At 42.6% G+C, this 16,596-nt stretch overlaps 1 protein-coding gene across 3 annotated transcripts in view; it reads left to right on the forward strand.

The window, feature by feature from the left end:
- Nucleotides 1–234: 234 nt before the first annotated feature.
- ST8SIA6 (ST8 alpha-N-acetyl-neuraminide alpha-2,8-sialyltransferase 6) overlaps nucleotides 235–16,596 on the forward strand; it is a gene marked incomplete at its 5' end in the record, with an annotated part of 45,862 nt that continues 29,500 nt past the window's right edge. For all 3 annotated transcript variants that reach the window (XR_014317058.1, XM_082755162.1, XM_082755161.1), the window contains 4 exons: nucleotides 235–329; nucleotides 498–593; nucleotides 10,369–10,467; nucleotides 16,111–16,197. Coding sequence is in view for 2 of the 3 variants with exons in the window: in XM_082755162.1 (XP_082611288.1) it covers nucleotides 235–329; nucleotides 498–593; nucleotides 10,369–10,467; nucleotides 16,111–16,197 (377 nt within the window). The remainder of the gene's footprint in view (nucleotides 330–497; nucleotides 594–10,368; nucleotides 10,468–16,110; nucleotides 16,198–16,596) is intronic.

Here is a 16,596-nt window from a genome sequence, read left to right on the forward strand (position 1 = left end):
GGGGCAGCCGAGGAGGCGGCCCCATAGGGCTCCAACCCCACAAGGCGGCCTCCTCCTGAGGGGAAAGTTGGGCGGCACGGCGCTGAGGCAGGAGGGGGGCTGATGGCGGCGGCGCAGGGCGAGGGGCGGGGCGCGGCGCCCCTGTGCTGCCATGGCCGCCTCCCCCTGCCCGCCGCCCGCCTTAAATACTATGGGGCGGCCGCCGCTGCGGCGGGAGCCGCCGCCGAGCGCACCATGCGGGCTGTCATCGCCTTGGCCGCGGCTCTGGGCAGCCTGCTGCTGGCCGCCTGCCTCCTGCGCCTGGGCGGCGAGCGGCCGCTCCGAGCCAGGTAAAGGGCGAGGGGAGAAGGAGCGGAGCGGGACGGGGCTGGGCTGGGCTGGGCTGGGCTGGGCTGGGCTCGGCAGCCCCCGGAGCTGCTTCGTGGGGCAGGGAGCGGCGCGGCTGGCGGGCGGTGGGGGCTCGGGCAGCGGTGTTGTCAACTTTGTTTTGCCGTCAGGGGCTGGGAGGAGGAGGCAGAAGGAGCGCCCGGCACGCCGAAAGTGGTGCGAGCCCTCAGAGCCCCCCCGCCGCCCCTTCCTCGCAGCGGGAACAGGTAGGGGCTGCCCGGCTGCTTGCTGGAGGTGGCTGCGTTACTCAGGGTCTGCGGGAGCGCTCACCTGCCCCTGCTCCCACTCCTTCAGCCTTTCTGTCGGGGGTGGGCATCTTAGCATCCTCATCGGGGCGAGCCCATGGGGCTGAGAAGGTGCAAATCCACTTTGCCTGGGGTGCATGGGTCCGCTGGTGGGGCCGTGTGGTGCCGGCTGGCACTCGGGTGCTGGTTCTGAGCCCGGGGAAATGTTGCGGGTGGCAGCTTGGTTACAGCCGGTGCAAAAAGTCCTGGCAGACACCTTCCAGGTGCCTTTATCCGCCTTGCCACCAAGGTGGGGCTGGGGCTGGGTAGTGCTGTGACCACGTTTTAATGTGTGTTCTGCTAAAAACACACATTGCTCCTCCAAAATCCTAAGCCAGCTGTGCAAAGCCTTTGCCATTTCGCGGAGCATCTTCTCAGGAGTCCTTTAGTCCGATCCCATGCCTCGGTCTTTTGCATCACCCTAAATCTTTGCTTTACAGCCTGCTAATTTACACTGGAAGTTTGATAAGAAAATGCCTGGTTAAATCAGCTGTGAAACAAGTTGTGCCGTACGTGCAGGTATCAGCGGTAACACCGATGTTTTTGTCCTCAAGTCTTTGCGCACTGTAGGAAAACTAATAGTGCAGAAGGGGATGGTGCATCCCCACGTGAGATGCTGCCATCTAAGAAGTAGTTTGCAAATATTTTTGCAAATATTGTCTTTTACGTTATATGACCACGTTAGCATTGCAGTTCCAATGGGGGGAGAAAAAAACACAGAAAGAACATGGGAGCTGAGTCTTTAACTGAAGCTGCGATGTCCTGGCTATACTGAAGTCAGTGGTGACACTGCAGGCAACCTTTCTGAGGCCAGCATTTCATCTATTTTAACTGAAATTTGAGGCTGAAACAGCATATGCTCTCCTTAAGTGAATGCAAGTGACAGTAGTCTTAATAACCCTTGCAACGTACCCCAACAGTAGGTCTATTACACGTTTCCAGTGAGAGACCCCTGTACTCCATACCTCAATATTTTGAACTTCCATAAGTTTGTAACATTGTTCAAAATCAGAGTGAAAGGAAAGAACAGGAGCATTTGCAGACTTCGAGCTGCTATTATGTTCTTCTAGCCTGCTTCTCTTTCCTTGTTCATTTTTCCCTTTCTGCCTTTTTCCCTTCTTTTCCACTCCTTACAGTTTATTGGCTTTGCAGTATGTGCTCTGTTCTGCTTTTTTTTTCTTTTTATTTTTTTTTCTAGCTGTCTCTCCATTCTCATTTCCACTCTGTTTTGTGTTATGTCTGTGGTTCCCCCCTGCAACCGTCTTCTCATACTCTGCCTTTCCCTGCTTGTTTCTGAGCTGCAGTCTCCTGCCACTCAGCTCTGTGTGCTAAACCATGGAGTCAAATTGACTAGAAATGCTGCTGGCAGAGAGCACTTCAGAGAGCAGAATCTAGCCACTTCCCATCTGCTATTAGTACACACACAACTGGAGCAAAGAAAGTGGAAGCAACACATACCAGAGAGGGTTGAAAATTCACCGTGTGCATGGGTCAGTTGTTAATCTCTGTAACAAGGCAAGCGAGCGTGAGGTTCTAAATACATGTTTTTCATTAAACTACTTGAAGGATTCTGACACCAAAGTGGAGCCAGTTTCCCTCAACCTGAAATCATATATTTTAGTGACTAAGTGACTGCAAAAGTACAATAAGTGAATTATTCTTCCAAAAAGCTTCACTTCACTGTAGCTCCAATAGCTGTAGAGTGGAGGGATGGCTTGCTGGCTGAGTCCGAAAGGGGATGTTCTTTCTCACCTGAGTGACTGTGCTTGGTAGGCTGTCCTTACAGGAGTTTGTGGCACATGTTTGGCATCTGAGGAAGGAGAGAGTGAGCTGCGGGACTGACCAGGAGCCACGATTTAATCCAGAGAGCAGCTGGAGTGGGCAGGGAGCCATGCTGTAGGGATTTCATCCAGACAGCAGCTGGACTGGGCCTGGCTGAGGGCCATGCTGGAGAGATGTGATCCAGAGAGCATCTGGACTCGTTCAGGAGATTCAGACCAATCCCTCAGTGATGGAGATGGATGATGTGGGCAGTAGGAATTAGACTCCAGTTTTTGGTGGGATTTTGTTGCAGTCTCCATGAGTATGGCAAAAGCACAGAAGAGTCCATGGCTGAAAGTTTGTGTAGGGATTAGTGGATTTTTGAATCAGATGAGACACAGTTAGTATGTTGATGCATAAAAGTAGGAACAATCTTTAGGAGAACTACACTTTGGGAAGGCTGCACCAAAAGTACCCTGAAGGTTTGAGCAGCCGTGCTGCGTTGCTGACAGCAACGTCCTCCCCTGTGTAAGAATAAGAGGGTGTGCATAGGTGTTAGGTTAGACTCTGATCTCTTCATCAGTTTGACGCATTTCTCTGGCAAGCTAATATTTTTGTCACCAACTTCAGTGAGGGTGAAAAAAAAGGAAAAAAAAGGCCACTTTCCTTATTGAACTCCAATCAGAATTAGTAGCTTAGGTGATCTTTAGAACCGCAAGCTAACCTTTGCTCTTATTGTGATTTCCTTTGCTGTTGGATGCATATTTGTAATCAAACATCTCCTGAAGAATCTCTAAGACCCTATTATTCTGTTGCCTTGCAATAATGGAAGCTAATCTGCTCTTTCACTTTGAGTAATTCTTTTTCAAAAGGATGAAACTGAAAGATGAAAGGAGCTTGGTTCAGACTGTCTTAGATATCTAGGCAGCTACTATGTGCAGCAGTGTTTAATTAGACAGTGACTGGGCACCTGAAGTTCTCTGAAGATCATGATAACCTTGAAGATGTGTTTTTGTCTCTTACAAGACATTTCATACCGCTTTTCCTTGTTAAATGTTAGAAATCTCAAACAATGTGACTGCCTCTGCAGTGTGATTTCCAGTTTTTGCCTTGGATTTACTTCACAGCCTCTATCTGTTAGAAGGGTTTCTTAGTGAAAACACAACCATTGCTAGCAAGACTTCTCTAGTAGTTCCCCAATATTTTTTTTCATGTAACTGGTATCATTTCTACTGCAATGGGATTGTTCTCTAGCAAATCCTCATGTCTGTGCCTCATACCATCCCCTCATGTTTTAAGCTGTAACTGCAGGTACAGCTTAAACTTGCCTAGGCCAACAGTGCAACCAAAAAAGTAATCCTGCGCTTGTCCCACCTTTAGACACTCAGTTCTCCCTCCCTGCTTGTGTTTGTGCTAGTGCTCATCACGGGAGGATGTCTATATTGAGAGGACCTAGGTAGCCTTTCCCTCATCATGGAGCTGCCATGAGTGTGCTACGTTAAGGTTGAGCAGGAAATCCAGCTCCTTTTGCACTGTGGCATATTGAGCAGATAAATAACTCCAGCTCCTACCAGGAAGGTGAAAATAGCCTTTTCAAGCACTATGTATGTACATTTTATATACGAGCACTAACAAGGCAGCAGTACCCTGAAGAACTGACCACCGCTGTTCTTTTATTCTGTGTGCATTGCCTATTTTAGGGCACTCTTACTATTTTCCTAATTTACTCTCTGTCCTTGCAGGTTGAAGGCAAGCACAGCGTAGAGGCTGTTGGGGTAATTGAACAGTGGGAGGAAGTGATTGAGGAGCTAAGAGTAAACAAGTTAGTATTGATACAGGGTTTCATAGTTCTCCTTTCCCCAATTCCTCCCTCAGCAGTAGATCTTTATGCAGGCCTAGGGAATAAACAACTATACTTAATTAACTATGCTACAGAGACCTGTACGTTCAGTCTCCTGTCAAAATATTGCATCCTGGCAGACAGAAAGGGAAGAAGAGATGGGTTATTACCAAGATTATAAACAGTAGCTTAGTTTATTGCACAAATAATTTGCTACAGTTTAGATTAGTCAGCATTGGTGACCACTTCACTAATTTTACTGCTGTTTTAGTATTCTTTCCCTTCATTCCCAAGTGATGCATGCAGACATATCTTAAAAGCACATTTCTAAGGCATGCCTCGTGTATTAGTTCCGTGTAAATGAATAGGTGTTCAGCAGAAATCTGCTGCCTGGACACATTCATGTTCTGACAGTGGTGAAAGGTTTCCCAGCCTCTTTCAGTTCCCCTTTCTGTTTACTTGGTCCAAGTGAAACTGCTCTGTCATTCTGTCTATCATGTATGATTGTAACATCATTTTAGTGTAAGTACCTTATTTTTTTCACTTTACCCACTGTGAGACTCTGAATACTGTTTTCCATGTTGTATGCCATGCGGTTAATGGATTTTATAAATAAAAAGTATCTGATGTCATGTATAATGTTTGTGAATGCACTGGAAGGTCTACCAAATAATTTCAAAACGCAGCTTGCCTTAAAGACCTGATTTAGCATTCCTTAGATAAGCAAAAGCTCCATGGGAACTTGAACAAGGATAGTAGGATCAGTCTCTTTCACAGTTACTGTGATTAATTTTAAAAGACAAATTCTTATTCCTTACAAATATGGCTTGATAAAGCCATTTTCATAGTCCATTTCACCAAGCATTTAAATTGTGTATTGCCTTATTAATCAAGGTGTTGTGAACCTTAAAAACATCACTATATTCTTCTCATCCAATTCATTTTGAAGTGGTGTCAAAGACAGCTCTGAAGAGCACGCTTCCCAGGGAAGTAAGGATTACAGGTTTTTAACAACTAGTATTCAACTGGTAGAGTATGAGATTCAAATATAAATGAATCACTTCAAGGGAGAGATTAAGCTAGAAGGTATCCATGATCTGTATAGAACCAGAAGGATGTGAGTGTGTAGTTTTGCATGCAGAAGTTAACCTGCCTAGCTGGAGATGCTCAGCCGGAACAGAGTTCACAGGTTTTGTGCTACATCAGGGAGACAAGAACAGGAAGACACAGGAAAAAATGCAACTAGTTTTGCTGTACAGTGAGTAAATAAATAAAGCCAAAGAGTGGGATTTTTCTCCGATGTTCACTGTGGGCTTAACTCCTTCGGAAATTAGGAGTGAAGCTATTGTTTGTTGTGGTGCTGCGAGGCAGCTGAGTCCCAAGATCTTTCAAAGATCTCATCCCAAATTCTTTAATAGTTTCCAGCTGTTTTTGTGGGAATTCTGGAGGACTGGTCTTTCAGCCCTTGGCATATCTCTGTTATGGTATAGGTCGCAGCGCTATATTTCCTTTCCATATTTTTTTCCTGCCATACATCGTTTTTTCTTTTTGTCCATTCTATATGCATCCACTTCCCTACTCTCATCATTTTTAGGGGAATTGTGTCTGTTTGTTTTTTAAGGGGCTTCCCTTTTCTTTCCGTTGCCATACCACTGCTTCCCTAGAACTCCGTGTTACCAGAGGTACCTGTCTGTCTCGTGACTCCCTGCACCAAGGCCCCTTACAGTCCCAGGACTGAATGCTATAGGTACAGCAAAAGGGGCCTTGCATTTCCTATACAGTTTCTCAATTTAAAAGGGTATTCTGGAGCAACCTGTCTCTCCAGCCCAGTTGCTGGTACATGATTACAAACAGTAACACACTTTTTTCCCTCCCTATTTCTGGTTACCTTTCATTTGTTAGCACCATCCTCCTGAGAGAAAACATGTAGTTCCTGAGCTGGACACACAAACTAACAGTGTATTTGCTGTGGTCAATTAATTTCCATTGATTTTTTTTTATTATTATTATTATTTTTTAGAATTTACATTTTAGTTTTGTCCGTTGACTCTCAGGACCTAGACCCCATGTGAAGTCCATAGTACTACATGGAAGTGGGTGCAATCCGTGTCTTAAAGGCTTTTACAGTTTGAGGAAATGCTGTATTCTGTCTTTCTGTGAGTAACATATAGCATAACAGCATACTGATAAATATGGTACATGATCTTAATGTACTGTGGCTTTATTAAAGTACAGATGGTGTACTTTCTGAGTTTCTAGAATTACCATAGGAAGGATGTAGCCCTCAAGCTGTTCATACACAATTTAAAAAAAAAAAAAAACAACACAAAACCACCCTTCTTTCAGATTTGGGCGAGTAAGATAGGCTTTGAGAACATCTAAAACTTTAAAGGAATTTTATCAGAAACGGACCTTTCATCTGTTTTATATGTTTGAGCCAACAGATTGGTTGGCATGGTTTCCCCTTCAAGTTCTCATCTAGCTGGAGTTTACAAAGTCAGTTGCATGTAGCCTGATGTCTGCGTTGTTAGATATGTTATCTGATTTCATTGAAAAAGTTTCCATGCCGTTCCAAGCACTGAACAAAAACTGTCATCCACTGGCCATATAAATTCATGCAGTGATAAATGTTGCCTGGCATGACTGTCCGAAGTGATCAGAAATCTAATCTGAGTGTGGTGTCTGCACCACTCTGCGATGAATAATGCAGTGGAAGTCTGGAATGCCCCTTGCACACCCCTTTTTATTTGAATGCAAAAATCTTCTGCTCATGTGAAGCAGAGGCCACTCTAATGGTGAAAGAGGAATTCAAAAGTTTAACCTTTACTGGAAGAAGTCATTGTTTTGCATGCCTTGCAAATAAGTTGCTTTATTTGTGTGTCTTTTTTCATTGAGTCAAATTTGTATGGGGGGGGAAAAAAAAAAAAAACCACAGCAGAAATATTTTGGTGATCTGTCTTGTGTCTGCATTGTATGGATAAAGAGTGTGGATTAAAAAGTATGTTTGGTTTTCCCTACAGCTGTGCCATTTTCACCAGTCTCTATATGGATCATGGAAAGGGAAGGGAAGATTCCTTATTCCTTTTCCCTCCACTGGTGGCTATAAAAGTGATTGTCAGGGTTTAATGACAAAATGGAACAGCAATTTATTTTGCTCATTCTTTTTTATCTGAATTCTTCCTTTTTGAATTTTTCAATTCTTGTAAATGTGTGCATAAAAAACAATTATGTATGAAAAAAAACAAGGCAACGCGCTTCAGTTGATCTTAGCGCTATGAATTTAAAATGCTAAAAGTCTGTTGAATAAAGCTTTTATTTGGTTGAGAGAATGTTATTCACTGCCTCCACTGACCTCGGGACATAAATTATCAGGAAGCTGTAAGGCCCTTCTCTGCACACGGTTGAATCTTGCTTGTGAAAGGATGTTACTTCTCCAGTGATGCCTGCAAATGCACCCAGCAGCGACCTGATCAAACCTGCAAGCCAGCTCCCGACGTGGTCTTCCTGGCAGGCTTCATGGTGAAGGTGATCTCCTCTGGCCAGCTGAGGTTCAGAAGGGCAAGGGCCACTTCTCAAGGCAGCGCCCAACGTCTTGATTTTCAGCTGTAATTAGAGACAATTGGCAGCAGTAACATGCGCTTGGTTTATGATAACAATAGTTCTTTTTTTTTTTTTAGGTATTGTTTATGCAGCTAAGCTTTGCCTGTAGCCATTTCTCTTTCTTGAAGCTGCAGCTTTAGAAGGATCGTTTCCAGCCTGCTGAGTTAAAAGAAGCAAAGGAGAGGAAATATGAATTAGCACTAAACAAAGTTGTTTGGGAACACGCATTGGCTTATTCTATGAAAGGAAGGGGCAGCCCACCTGGTTCTTCTGTGTACACAGAACCACTCAAACCAAGCTGCAATAAACCTGTGTACCCAAACGTTGTAAGCAGAATACTTGCTGTCACTTACCATGTATGATTGGTAGAGTTGTGTGCTTGACCCCCTGAACTGTGTGCTTTGAGAGCCTTCTGCCCTCGCCCTTGTGTGTCACTCCTTGAAAAAGAATTAGATAAAAAGCTGTGTGCAAAGTCAGCCATGGAGCTCTCGGTGGGTAGTGCCAGCTGTTACTACACATTAAAGTCACTGCAGAACTCAAAGGGCAGAGGTTTACACTGTGTGGTCTTACCATTGCCTTCAACAAGGGGCACACTTCCTTGGGGGGCAAATTTATGGGCAACGGAAAGAAGAAAAAAAGGTGCTTTATTCCTTTCCTTGAACGCCCCCAGGGTGGGTGACACCACTGCTTCACTGGGCAACCCGTCCCAAGGCCTGACTGCTCTTTCGGAGAAGAAATTTCTCCTCATTTTCAACCTAAATGTCCCAACCTAAATGGCACAACTTGAAGCCATTCCCTGTAGTCCTGTCACTAGTTACCTGTGAGAAGAGGCCAACCCCCTGCTCTCCACACCTTCCTTTCACGTAGTTGTAGAGAGCAATGAGGTCTCCCCTGAGCCTCCTCCAAACTAAACAACCCCAGTTCCCTCAGCTGCTCCTCACAGGCCTTGTGCTCCAGTCTCTTCACCAGCTTTGTAGCCCTTCTCTGGACATGCTCCAGGGCCTCGATGTCCTTCTTGTAGTGAGGGGTCCAAAGCTGAACACAGCACTAGAGGTACAGCCTCACCAGAGCAGAGCACAGGGGGACAATCACCTCCCTGCTCCTGCTGGCTGCACTATTCCTGGTACAAGCCAGGATGCCGTTGTGGCCTTCTTGGCCACCTGGGTACACTGCCGATGTTTGTTTAGGATTTTGTTTAAGAAGGGGAAGCTCAGGGATATCTCAATGTGTACAACTACCTGAAAGGAGGGTGTACAGAAGATGGAGCACAGGAGGTTCTGTTAGCATCAGGAAGCGCTCCTGTGCTGTGTAGGTGACAAAGCACTGGCACCATGAGAGGCTGTGGCGTTTCTCTCCTTGGAGATCTTCAAAAGCTACCTGGACATGGTACAGGACAACCAGCTCTGGCCTCAGTTTTTTAACCGGTGAAGCCAAAATAGTTTTGGTCCATGTTAGTAAAGAATGATGATGCAGAAGCAGACTGCGATGTGTATGAAGCACGAAGACCCTTGTGCTTCTAGGAACAGCATGGGGTCTGTTCACTGCTGCAGCTCCCAGCCAGGAATGAATGACACAGCATCTGTGTCTCCCATATTTCTAATTTTGGTTTGGGTAAATAGGCTGCAGTGTCCAAGTGCTCCGTAAGTAGTGAGTCAGTGGAAGGAAACCAAGAGGAATGAGGCAGGTGGAAAGATGGTGAGGAACGGCGAAAATAAAAATGATGGAGGAAGGAACATCATGATAAGTGATAATACGGAGAGCAGAAGGTTGAAGGAGGAGGGTGATTGTATGAGATTAAACCTGGGTACATGGTGAACTGAGGTGAATGAAATAAGACCATGGTATTTCAGGCATTTACTAATTTACAGCTCAGGCTGGCAGGACTGCCAAAGCAAGAGGACCACACAGGATTTTGGTGAAAATAAGGCAACAGGAGTTAAAGATCACTGTCTGGCACTTGCCTTTTACAAATATTTATTCTCACTGTGTAAATAAAGAATAAACAAGGAAGGAAGTATTAAGCTCGAGTCAATAAGTTAAGGCCCAAGTAAAATGATCCACTTCACCTGTGGTGTTTCCTATACGTATTATATTGGCTCTGAATATTGCATTTCATCAACAGCTTTAGGAAATCACGTCTGCTGGAATATTTTAATGACAAATATTTTAAATATCTTCATAATGTTCAAGAGGCTTCCTGTTTCATTTAGTTCTTAATTACATTTTTCTGATTACAGTGTAAAGCAGAAAATATAATTCAGACTATGAAATAGAGTTTCTTTAAGGAATCTAATATGTTATAGTCACTAGCAGCAAACTCTCATTTTATACAAGAGCCCCACAATAGAGGTGAATAAGATTGCTTTGGTAATGTTTTCAGCTAAATTAACAGTTATTAATCTTAGTGTCACAGCAAAGTAAATGCAATGGGTCTGTCAGAATATGCTCTTTCTTTTAAAGTATGTTGCTTTTTCTCCCACCCCACTTTTTTAACAGAACAACTGCTAATAAAAATGGAATTTACCAGTTTGAACAGGCTGCGAAGTGTAAGGCGATTCAGGACAATATTTTATCATCATCAATCAAGAAGAAAAGGTAGGTGTTTGCTGTGCTTTCTGCTTTGTTTGTTTTAAATAAAAGCCTAAAATATTGTCCTCCTCTTTCACATAATTCTTGATGATATTAATGTGGAAGAGCACAACAGGAAACTGAAATTGTTCAACCAATGTTTGCTTGCATTTTTTCTTTGACAAGTTATATTTATTCTAGGTTGAATTTTCTTTTTTAATTCACAGCGTAAGTCAACAAGATTTCTTATTCTCATCTTTTACAAGGTATTTGCAAAAAGGTAGACCAGAATCTGTGAGGCATCATTTCATTCTTGAATGTCTTCTTCCTGATTGGTGAACACTCCCGCTATGAGCAACCTTAGTTAGTAGTTCTTTTCAGCATATTCACTAGATTAAGTATAGAAATGTACTAGTATAAAAACTTCTTAATTGCTCTCATTATTATAATAACTAGTGCATAGGAAACTAATTATTCAATCTTAGATACATCAAAACAAACACAATTCCATTTCTGGTTTCCACTTGCTGTTCTGCCTTTCCCTGACATGGAAAAAAATCCTTGCTATCAGCCCTGCTCAAATTCCTTCCCACTTGCTAAAGTGGAGGTAGGAAAAGCAGCCCATTACTTTTGACATGTAACATGGTGCCAATAAGGATACAGCAATAAATAAAACATTGCGAGTAAGAAGAGTGTTCTATTAGGACCAAGTGCCAGCTTAAAATTAATTATGTGCTATGGTGTCTTTAAAATTGGAAGCTTTTTTTTTTTTTTTTCTTTTTTTTTTTTTCCTTCTTCTTCATTTGTGAAGAGAAGTGGAATGGAATGAGAAACAAAAACTCTGCTAAAAATAATTATGAGCTTTTCCCAATTCAAAGGACTGGGGAAGTCAAAATTTTCCTTAACACAAAAAATAAAGAACCACTGAATCATAATTTTAAATGTTCTCCTGTGCTTTCTGCCCCCTCTTCAATTTCTCTTTGCATTTTAAGATCTTCCACCCATTTTAAGTCACTATATTACCAGCATTTTGCCTTTACTATTTCAGTTCTTTTTTCCTCTTCTATAACCTCTTCTCCCGCCACTGTTCCATCTCATCATCAACATTACCATTGAAGTTTTACTCTTTTGAGAGGTGGTACTATAGTACTATGCAACCATTCCACTGCTAGTGAGAGCTGAAACAGAGGTGGGCAAACAGAGGGCAAAGAATATAATTGAAGTGCCTGTTCAATGCCGAGAGAAGCACAAGCAGTCACTATATTGGCTCCCAAATCCAGCTCTGGTGGTATAGGTCCTGTTATCCTGTGTATTACAAAGCTGTAGAGGCTGTAGGAATGCAGACTTTCTTTTTACATCCAGAACATTTTGAAGCTGAGTTTGTAGGTGAAACGTGAGGAAGTACCGGACCTTTATTTTGTGGCTAAAGAAAAAGGAGGTGAGCCATCTTCTAATGGGCAGGTGGGAAGAGCAACTGGTATTTGGAACAAAAGAGCAGAGCATTGCTTTGCGCCATGAATAGTGCAGCTCATTGCCCTTCACTGGGAGGAGCTGCTGGATGTTGGCTGCGTTTTCAATGTGTGACCCACGGGCATGGTGTAGAAATGCTTTACATTGCAGCCTGAGACTTTCAGGGATGTTCTGGACTCTCTGGCCTCTCGAGCTGGCAGAGACTGGAAAAATTTCCTAGTTTAGAGCTTGTCAGATGATTTGATAGTAAAAAATGCTATGTAAGTGGGAAGTATTATTATAACAGGTAGGTGCTGGTGGTGATAAAGAGCTTGAAATGCTGTGTTCTGCTGGCAGCTTTCCATTTTCATTCTAGAGCAAGCTCTGTGCACAGTCTCCTGAGGGCTTTAAAAACCAGTAGTTGTTTTTATAGTATTAAAGTCTCCAAAGGCACAAGAGATCCTCCATTTCTCTTGCTTTTCCTTCTGATGTGTTTCTTTTTGGTTTTGTTTCTTTCTTGAATGTAAGCTGCCAAATAGGAAGTTCTCCCTTTTTCACGTCTGCTGCTCAATTTTCCTGCTAATCAAATAGCTTTTTTTTTTTTTTTTTTTTCCAAGTAGGTGTTAGTTCTAGCGAGTAACCAGTGGGGCTGCATCTGTCTGTCTGCTCTGACGTTTTACCTGTTGTGCCCCTACTATCTCAGCAATGCTGTCCCTGCTGTTTTCTTTTAGATAGCTGCCAAAAATTAGAAGGCACTTTGTCAGTGCCTCAACTATGTGTAATAGTCCCGCGTTAACATCGGCGTTTAAATTAGAAGGACAATGCGTACTTGATGAGTACTAGGCAAAACCAACCCCTTCCAGGTGTTATTTGACAGCAAGACTCAAACAGTGTAAGCGAGTTTCCTACAAGAGCAAATTTCTGTAATGGCTAGGATGCAGGTGGCAGACAAAACTTGGACCGAACATGTTTCTTTCGCTATTCTCAGCACTGTAATTACTGGCTCATCCACATATTGTTAGAGTTCAATTTAACTTAATAATAAAGATATTTTAGCATCATCGAACACGTACTCTAAGTTTTCAGGTGCCAGTGGAAATACACGTATTGTTCCAGCTCTTTAAAATGAAACAGTGGAGAAAAGGACTGTCTAGGTTACAGCAGAGCCATGAAATAATATCTTGATGGCCTTCCTGGACTGATTCCATTCGAGCATGTCCCTGAGGCTCCTTTAGAGCAGGAAATGCTAAAATAGGCTTTCTGAGAGGAAAACAAAGCTTTCTGGGCTGTAAACCCAGCTGCAGCAAATCCCAGAGCTTCGTTTTGAGTCTTAAAAAAAAATAATTAATCTATGGGAATATTGTCTGCGTTCAAGTGAAGTTCATTTCACGGAACTGACCGGCACAGACGCCTTACGCTGCTGCGGGCAGATGTGGCAGCTGCCTCGCAGAACTCCTGTCCCCAGGGATTTGCTGCTGAGATATCTCTGATGCTTGTGGTTCTGTGCCAGCACGGGCAAAGATGAGGTCTGACAGGCCGTGGTGTCTCTGTAAGTCACAGGAGGAGCAGAACTGGGTGCACAGGGTGAACAGGAGGCGTTGCTCCATCCCATACGGACCTGAGAACGGTGGCTTCTTGGTGAGCCCTGGGACACCTCTGGGCAAGTGATTTCCATCCAGCACAGAGCAGTGGAAAGGCAGTGGTGTCCTTGCACTGTGATAGGTGTTTTTACCTTAGGTGCAGCTTTACAGCTTCTGTTACACCTACCAGGAGGCCCTCACAGTTTCTGACAGGCCTGTGTTTCTCATGAGGCCTTAATACTAGCGCTGTGGATGATGCTTTGATTTTAATCCACATGAAATGTTTCCCTGTAACTTGCTAATAACTTGTCAGTCCATGCCATTTCTTCCTGGTAATTTTCCTATTTGTTTCTGACTCTTATTTTCATCTTATAGATGTCTTCAGGCTAGAACTTGCTTTCCCTTCCCTATATTTTTTCTCCTAGATAATGATAGCCTAAGTAAATTTTCACACTCTGTTATCCTATTAATTTTTTGATTTTTTTTTTTTTACCTTAAGTCCCAACATCTAAGATTTATTTATTGTTTAGCCTTAAGTAACAAAACTAGACGAGTGATTCAACGTTAGCATAGGCTGTTCAGATCCTCTGCATCTCTCCCACCCTCTCCTGCTCACACGCTGCCTGTGCTGCCCTGTGCTGCTGCTGGCGCTCCTCTGACCCCACAGACGAGCCAGTTTGGGTGGCTGCTTCAGCAAGAAACTAGTTCCATGGTCTGTGACTGCAGTTGCAAGGCTGCTAGCACAATGTACCAGCAGGCAGCTGCCAAAGTAGGAAGGCCTCGTTTCCAGTTTCTCCACTCCTGTCACTTCTTATACTGGTAATGGTGTGTGATGGGGTCTTTCCTGATGCAGCTGAAGACACTAAAGCAGAAGAAAATATATATGCTTTATTATTATTATTTTTTTTTATTTACTTCTATATTACTTTTTTTTTTTATTATTTTTTTTTACATGGTAGTGACTAAAAGTGGCCTAGGGAGACATTTGCCCAGGGCAAAAGCTGGTAAAAACACAACAGAGGTGGTGTCGAGTCAGTACCAGCCATGGCACAAGGGGGGAGAGCAGACATGGAGTTGGACTGGAAGGAGGAGGAAGGTACTGCAGCAGGTCAGGATGGCCACAGCTGCAATGAAACCAGTTGCATGCTGCTCCCACTTCAGCCCATTTCTTCCTGCTCTCTTATACTTGTGCAAGGGACTCAGTAAAATCAGTTTGGTTACAATGATTTGGTTTCTTAGGTGTTTTCTGTGTCTGGTAATGCTTCCTGTGTCTGTGCGTAGAGAGTGAACATCATGCATGTTGTCACAGGTGCAAACTTGAGGCAAAAACCAATTCCGGTGCAGAATTCCTCTAGGTAATTTTCATTTCTTTTGCCATGTGGAAATGCAACGTAATTTTACTCTGGGGTAGACAAAGCAGGTTACTCTAGCCATAGCAGTACTTTTATGAAGCAAGCAAACAAAAAGAAAAGGGTTCTGCTTTTTCAAATGTTTACCATAAAGCTGTGGTACTAAAAACATGTTGAACATGGAGAGAGAAGGAAGCTTTCGGGTTGTTGAGTGCTCTTCTGTTGCAAGCCATCATTGCCTTTTCGTTTTCCTTTTTATCAGTTCTCATGCTCCATTTAAAAACAAGTGAGGTTTCGTGCCTTCCCACGTTTGTTTTAAGGTTGTTTGAAATACACACTTCTAAGTTCCAGGTTAAATAAACTCATGATCATTTGGTTTTGGGCCAACACTGAGCCATTTTTGCTAGAATGGTACAAGGTAGATATTTGCTGGAGATATGAGTCACATAGAATTTGTAGCCTTGACATCCACGTCATCTCTTATTCCATCTGCCCAGTCCTCCTTTTAAGTCGGAGTCCTAGTTTTTAAAAACCTTCTAGTAGGAACCAAGCACAAATGGGAGAGTTAACATTGAACCAGGGAAGACATGTCTCAATTCTTTTTGGTTACACTGTCTGCAGTATTTCACATATGGACAAATTTAAATCTCTTGAAACAAACCATAAAAAGTGCATAAAACTCTTTGGGTACATGTACCCCTCTGGTGCTTAGTTCTGGTTGATGTAAAACACTTTTTTTTTTATTATTTAAAAGATAGTCTGAAGGAAACCTTATATCTGTAAATGTTGGTTTATAGTCTTAGATGACTGAATTGAGCTTTGGGGACTGGATAAGGTGAATGAAGGAAACGGCATAAAAAGTGTAATTTTAGTTTTTGCTTCCACGAGACACATGTCAAAACAGTTTTGAAGTTTAAAACACCAAAAACAAGAAACAGGGGGGTTGTATTATTTTGGACTTTTGTACTAGAGATAATTTTTGAGGCATCTAATAACTTCAAGATATTTATGGTTGAATACTTACGTTTGAAACCAGAGTAATTTGAAAGTTTCTGAAAAGAAAAGTTCATTAGGACGTCATTATTAAGAACCAATGTTTAATAGGTCATGCTAATTAAATGAGGACAGTACAGTTACAGATTATGGAAATAAAATAGGTCATGGAGTTCTAAAAGCAAACTATTATATATGCACCATGCACATTATTATTAATACATGCATCATTTGAATGTTTTAGAGACTGTTTCTAAATATATATATATTCAAGTGTTTGATGTTGTTTCTTTTTTTAGATATTCAGAAGATTATTATCTTCACATAGTCAAAAAGCTACAGAACTGCACGTGGATAAGGAGACCAGAAGAATCCGCAAAATTCAGGTAATTTTGGCTCATTTAGAAAAACTGTTTACCCTAGACTTGTCTAACAAGCCATAAATTTAGATCTTCCGTTTTGAAAAGATAATTTTGTATTGCTTTCAGACTTAATTTTCAGCAATACATTTGTATTATGCTTTTGCTGCCGGGACTCTACTTGTTTATTTGAACTGAACTGTGCAAACTGAGTAAGATAAAAGAACTACACGAATGAAGTGATTTCACCTATCTCCTCTATAATGAATAGTTAACTAACTGATCTGGAATGGATTAAAAATATTCCTGACACAAAACCTACAGTATTAAAGAAAACGAGTAATGTGATGTTATCCGTCTGAACTGGCACCCTGGTAAAGATTGTAGTGAAGCAGTTTCTGTCTTACCCCAAGACTATTGCTTCTA

The sequence above is a fragment of the Aythya marila genome (genome assembly GCF_965140915.1).
Source record: "Aythya marila genome assembly, chromosome: 2".
In the NCBI taxonomy this organism is placed as follows: domain Eukaryota; kingdom Metazoa; phylum Chordata; class Aves; order Anseriformes; family Anatidae; genus Aythya; species Aythya marila.